Consider the following 7047-nt stretch of genomic DNA (forward strand, 5'->3'; position numbering starts at 1 on the left):
ATAATAAAATTTGGTTTCTTTATTCTCCCCTACCCTGGTGTGTGTGTGTGTGTGTGTGTGTTCTGCTTCTGGGTCCAGCTTGCGCACGGAACTTCGGTTCATGACACTAATGAGCAAACTTAAGAAGTAACACAGTGAAAGTTGTGTCTTTTTTTTCTAAGAAAGTTTATTTGGACAAAAGATTAACTCTATCTATTTGTATAGTTGTATATTTTAACTTAAATGATTTTTTAAATTTAATTAGATGAAAATACTAACATTATTTCTAAAAAAAAGTATTGTGTGATGCATAAAATTATCCACAACACATTTATACATTTCTACACAAATACCAGTTCAAATGTTAAATTGTGGCTCAGAACCACTTCAAGAGATAGACCAGTTTATTTACAATTGTCAAAAAGTCTTTAAGTGCTGTAGTAGAAGAGTGCTATACCAATGCCTTTATCTGCTTCATTTACGCATAATAGGCTGCATCTCCTAAGTAAAAAGGCCTGCATATGTTTTATTTAATCAATATGCATTTTATGCTTAAAATTGTTCTGTTCTTCATAAAGTCTGTCCAGATTATGATATAATATTGGAATACACTAAATGGTGGTTTGTTTTTATTTCCTTTTTTCATTTGTTTATTGTTGGGGTTCTTTTTTTACATAGGAGTTCTAGCATTTGAAGTGGAATTTAAAACTGATGATTTCCAATCTATCCTCATCTATCATTGGTTTTGGAGGGTGGGGGTGACATCAAACATCATGTAATCTGCAGTCTCTGGTGATATGTAAACACAGAGACTTGATATCCAGCGTGATTGGATGAGGGAGCTGCCAAGTTAAGACTTCCTGTTGTTGTGAGACTTAAAATGAGAAAGCACTGTTGTGTAGTTAACCCAAACCTGTTTGGGTTTAGAAGGCTTATAACAGTTTTGTTTTGTTTTTTTTACAACTGTTTATCACTGTTAACGATTTTCGGCATATTTTTACTTCTTCAACTACATCTTGAAACCTTTTGTAATTTAATTATTTTTGTTAAATATGTCTTTACAGAATGCTTCAATCAAACTAACACATTTTATTATAGGTGGTTTTGACACAGTCAAAAGGCCTGTAGCAGTTGGTGTGGTTATGCTGATAATCTATTTACTAGCTGTTTTTGCAAGTTTGGTCAATATCATCTTCATTGTTTCTGACAAGCAGTTACACAAACCAATGTATCTTCTGATTTGCAATCTTGCCGTTGTTGACATACTTTATACCTCTAGTTCCACTCCAACAATGATCGGGGTTCTGCTTGCTGGTGTTAATACCATATCATACGTGGAGTGTATAATTCAAATGTATGTTTACCAGGTGGGAGCAACAATGGAGATGTTTTCTTTAACAATTATGGCATTTGATCGATTAATTGCTATAATCTATCCTCTTCAGTATCATAGTTATTTAACAAATACACGTACACTAGTATTTACATACATTGTGTGGATTGTTGCCTGTAGTTTTGCACTTTTTCCACCTGTAACAGCTACACCGCTCCCTCACTGCTTTTTGAGGCTTAGGTACACTTTCTGTGACTATGGTGCAGTTATGCGAACCACTTGTGTTAACCCAGAGAAATATTTCAACCAAGTTGCCATTCTATCATTTTTTGTGTCATTTTTCACATTCACTTTCATTTGTCTTTCATATTGTGGGATCTTATTTTTTGTGAAAATATTATCAAATAATGACAAAAAGAAAATGGGAAGCACTCTTGTGAGTCACCTGATTTGTGTATCATGTTTATACTGTCCACAGTTTATCATTGTTATCTTGACCAGGTTTGGTGTGGTATTAACTCTTGAAGAACGCCAGGGTTTATTGATTGGCACCATCCTCGGTCCATCTCTTGTAAATCCTTTTGTGTATTGTCTCAGGACAAAGGAAATTAAAAGTAAGATGTTTAAGATATTCAGGAAGATTAACACAGCTGGTTAGAGCCTTGTGAACTGTGAATACACTTACTTGTAAAATAATGGGCACAAATACCTTACAATATGAAGTGCCTTGAGGTGACTGTTGTTGTGATTTGGCGCTATATAAATAAAACTGAATTGCATTGAAATATTAAAATATTCATATATGGACTTTCTAAATCTTGTTAGGTGATTTGTGAACTTTTAAACGCTATTTAGGTGAGAAGTCACATTTAATGCAAAAATCTTGAAGATAACTTTCGTACACAATTAAATTCTGAAACACAAAATGTTCCATACTTGCATAAAAGTATCAAAAGTAAAAGTACAAAAACACTGGGTCACCGACCCAGGACTGTGACAGAATGTCTTTATTGTTACTATACAGTTGTACAAGGAGATACAGAGCATCTCCTACTCAGTGCAAACATGCAAGGGGGCACAGTTCTGCAGCACTATATACATATGAACAGTATTAACAGAGAAAAATATATAAAATGTACAAATATACAAACCACTTTTTAAAACTAATATGTAATAAATAGTGTTATGTATATACAGTTGGGTTATTGCACATAGAATTTGTTATTGCACAGTGGTTGTTCATAGAGGAAATGGGAAAAATTGGGGGGTGGGGTGGGTTGGGGGCTGTGTTATCGATGCATGTGTGAGTTCAGGGTGGTTATGGCCTTTGGGAATAAACTGTTTTTCAGTCTGTGGGGTTTTTTTTGCTGATGCACCTGTAGTGCTTCCCTGAGGGAAGCAGGCTGAACATGTTGAAACCAGGGTGGGAACTATCCTTTTTGTTGTCCTGTTTGGATCTTTAGCCATCAGAATTGTTGTCTTAAGGCCAAGAAAGATGCCAAGCGGATTTATTTTACCAAGTGGATCATCATGGCCTTGCCATATTGGTCCATTTGATTGACCTTTATTATAATTATGAATTTATTTTATTTTCGGTTGCTACAAACGGGACAGACATGACTGGGGGATAGGACGGGGAGAAAGAATGAAAGAAAGAGAGGGAGAGAAAGAAAAACAGAGGGGAGAAGAGACGGTGAGAAATGGGGAAGAAAGAAAGGAAAAAACAAAACACCTGGATCACTTGTATGGAGGAAAAAAAACAGAAGAGAAAGCAAACAAAAAAAGAGCAACATAATGAATACAGCACCATCACAATCAACTAGCTAACAGTAGATAACAGTAGATACTAAATATTAAACGCTATTGTGCAGCATGCAAGATAGACAGCGCACAAAGTTCTTTGAGGCAGCAGCCAAGAAAGGTGTAGTCCGCGTCTGTGAACACCCGTGTGTACACCTGTGTGGATCAACATGCTTGTATTCCAAAGGTTTCTCCATGTAACGATCTGCTAGGGAGTGTGGGGAGCCATAGCCCCGTCCCCCAGGGCATGAAGCAGGTATGGAGGAGATGAAGAAGGTATGGAGGAGAGGTGGGAACTATCCTTGATGATGTTTACTGCTCTGCTGAGGCAGTGGGAGGAATAAATGTCCATCAGGGAGGGGAGAGGGCAGCCGACTGCCAACTTCAGGACTTCCTCTCTGTAGTCTGCCTCGTCTCCCTTTGAGATGAGTCTGACTACCATGGTGTCATCAGCAAACTTCATGATGAGATTGTTGTTGTGGGTCGAACTGCAGTCGTGGGTGTAGAGAGAATACAGGAGGGGGCTCAGCACATAACCCTGTGGGGAGCCGGTGCTCAGTGTGCGAATGGATGAGAGATGAGTGCTGAGTCTTACAGTCTGGGGCTGGTTTGTGAGAAAGTCCTTTATCCAGGCACATGTGAAAGGGGGGAGGCCAAGAGTAACCAGTTTGGTGATGAGGATATGTGGGATGATTGTATTAAAGGCTGAGCTGTAGTCCACAAAGAGCATTCGGACGTAGCTTTGCCGCTTTTCTAGGTGACTCAGCATAGAGTGGAGGGCTATGGCGATGGCGTCTTCTGTGGATCTGTTTGCACGGTATTCAAACTGGTGGGGGTCGAATTCTGGGGGGAGGTAATCCTTGATTTGCTGAAGGACTAGTCTCTCAAAGCATTTCATGATTACCGGCGTGAGGGCCACAGGGTGGTAATCAATCAGGCTGGTGATGGGAGACCTCTTCGGTACTGGGATGATTGTGGATGATTTTAGACAGGATGGGATGGCTGCCTGGTCCAGTGAGAGATTGAAGATGAGGGTGAGCTGGTGGGCATATGCTCTTAGCACCTGGGGTTCACTGCTAGGAGCACACGTCTGACATCGTGTTCCGTTACAGTGAATGGAGCGGTGCAGGAACCAGGTGAGGATACGGATGGGAGCGGGGCTAAAGCAGATGAGTGCTGCTGTTGCGTTGTTTCAAAGCGGGCAAAGAAGCTGTTTATTTCCTCTGCCAGCTGCACACTCAGGTTTTCTGTTTTCACAGTGCTGCCTCTGTGGTTTACGATGTCTCGTATTCCCTGCCACACCTCCTGTGTGTTGTTGCTGGACAGGTGGGACTCTATGTTTCTTTTGTGGTCTGTCTTGGCTTCTTTAATTCCCGTTTTCAGGTTAGCTCAAACAGCCCCGTACAGAGCTCTGTCGATCAGAAGGCGACATTGTGGGAAAACCCGAATGCTTTTGTCCACAGTCACATTTGCAATACAGAACTTGATATAGACCAGTACTGATCCTGTGAAAGTTTCTAGTTCCTGGTCTTCAAATATGTCCCAGTCTGTCTGTGTGAAGCAGTCCTGTAGTTTGGAGAGAGCATTTTCAGGCCAGGTTGTAACAGTCTTTGTGGTGGGCCTGGCACTGCGTCTGAGGGGTGTGTAGGCAGTGCTGCCAACTCCTCAGTAAGGAAAATCGCTATTGGCTGTCCTAAAAAACAACAACCAATCTTTTAGCAATTATTGGGGTTTTTTTAATGTTAATTTTAAATTTTTTCAGAGTGTGTGTGTGTGTGTGTGTGTGTGTGTGTGTTTTGTCTTAAGTAGTTTTAAACCTTGTGATTCATAAAAAGTAACAGTAAAAGAAGAACATTTTTAACCATAAACCATCAAAATGGACATAGCAAGCCTCATCAGACAGCTTCAGACAAAGTCAGCAGTGGCTTCGCTCATGTGCGATTGATTTTGCAGTTTGTATGTGTGGCAGCACGAGGTGGGAATAAAGTAAATACGCTTCACAGTTTAAAAGACAACGACACCCTGGGAATTTCACCCAGGAAATACTGGAAGTAACACTAATCACCAAGAAGGCACTTAGGTTTGCTATACTCAGTACAGAGATGAGATTCAATGATAAAACAGTTTGACAATTTATTAATAATTATTTAAAACAACATATAAAGCACAATCATAAATATCAATGTACAAATGTGCTTAAAAAAAGGTATTCAGAGCCGAGGTTTACCAGTGGAGGGGCCGGGATGCCACGCACCAACTCAAAAAAAAGAAAACTCACCAATACACCGGTGCAGCAAACTATCACCCACTGACGCTAATAAACTAAAAGAAGACAGGTGTGTAACACTCAAAAGTTCCCACCACCAAGGCGCCCCCAGTCTCCTCCACGTCAGCCCTCCGCATCTGAATAAAAGAAAAAAAAAGAATATTATAATATATTACAACAAAACTAATATGCAGCGCTGGGGGATAACCCAACTGTACGCCAGCCGACTCCCGTAGCCGGTGTTGTGCCAAAAAGTGATTGTCTGCCAAAAACTGATTTCCGGGATTTCCCAAAAAGTTATTGCTCGTATTTAAACTGCTATAAGTAACTTGTTGGGCTGTAATATGTGAAACATATGTCAAATGCATCCCTTATGGATGACATAAAGTCATCTTGAGCCACAAACAACATTCGTGTAACAAGGTAGAAGCCGCAATCAGTTTTTGGCAGTGACTTTTATATAACCTTTATTTATGCAGTTAAAAAAATCTCATTAACATTAAAAATGTGTTTTGTAAGAGTAAGTTAGCCAAGAGGACAGCAGAAATGTCAGCAAATATTATAATAGTTCTGTAAAAATATTTTAAGTGGGGATAAAGGACCGGATTGGTTATAATGTAAGTACAATAACACAGAGTTGTAAAAATACTTGAAAAACTGATAATTTTTTAATTCTCTATATAACCCCTTTGTAAACCCTGTTCACCGAAGTCTATTTACGAACATGCGTAAAGATATTGCACATAAAAAACACAGAGAAACATTGGAAATCAGTTTTTGGCAGACAATCACTTTTTGGCACCACTTTAAAAGGCTGGCAGCAGCAGGAAAATAAACCTCGCAACAGGAACAGATGGTAAAAGCAAAGCAGCAGCACTTCAGTTAGCGTAGCGTTGTGTAAAACTAAGGCCCACACTCCCTGCAAAGCATAATAAGTATTTACTATAAGAACAATGAAAGGCAGAGATCGTAACAAACTGAATTACGTACCGAGTAAACAGCGTCACGAATCATGAGCAGAGTGGCTCACAGGAGGCTTCTACAGCTACGACCTAAAAACAATATCTGTTTACCACCAAGTAAGGTAATGTATGCACTACACTGAGTAAACACCTACCAGCTGCGATGGAGGCTTCAGAAGGCTGACCCACAGATGATCTCTGCAACACCAAGTGAAGTCAGGTGACCAAACAGGAGATCACAGGTTAGCGATCCAGTAATGCTCAAATCGCCACTATTTATGCTAGCGCCCCCCTAATGTGCCAGGCCGAAAGTGGGTTGAACCGAGACATAACATTCATCCTGCCACAATCGCATAGGGGCGAATATCTCCTGCTCTGACATCAGCTAGGGGGGACTGCTGCGCGTGGACTACCTGCCGCCTGTGAGCACATTGGCATGGGCGAGGTGCCCACGGCAGCACCCGCTGCTTGATGAGAGTAAGACAGATACGTGCTTTCATGTCAAAAAGTCATCATAAGTCTCCAATAGCACCAGAAAAAGTCGCCAGATTAGTCGCTAGTTGCTTTTTGGGAAAAAAAAGTCGCTAGGGGGGGGGTCTGAAAACTCGCTAAATATAGCGACAAAGTCGCTAAGTTGGCAACACTGGGTGTAGGCGGGGGAGAGCAGGAGGGAGAGGTGGTCGGACTGACTGAGGTGGAGGAGGGGT

General features: G+C 40.7%; 1 protein-coding gene across 1 annotated transcript; it reads left to right on the top strand.

The window, feature by feature from the left end:
• The first annotated feature begins 337 nt into the window (after positions 1–337).
• Positions 338–2119, top strand: LOC113036534 (olfactory receptor 6M1-like). The gene has a single exon (XM_026192942.2). It carries the CDS (start codon positions 1032–1034, stop codon positions 1968–1970), a length of 939 nt encoding a protein of 312 aa, XP_026048727.2. The 5' UTR covers positions 338–1031; the 3' UTR covers positions 1971–2119.
• Positions 2120–7047: the final 4928 nt, after the last annotated feature.

The sequence above is a fragment of the Astatotilapia calliptera genome, chromosome 14, assembly GCF_964374335.1.
Source record: "Astatotilapia calliptera chromosome 14, fAstCal68.1, whole genome shotgun sequence".
NCBI lineage: Eukaryota > Metazoa > Chordata > Actinopteri > Cichliformes > Cichlidae > Astatotilapia > Astatotilapia calliptera.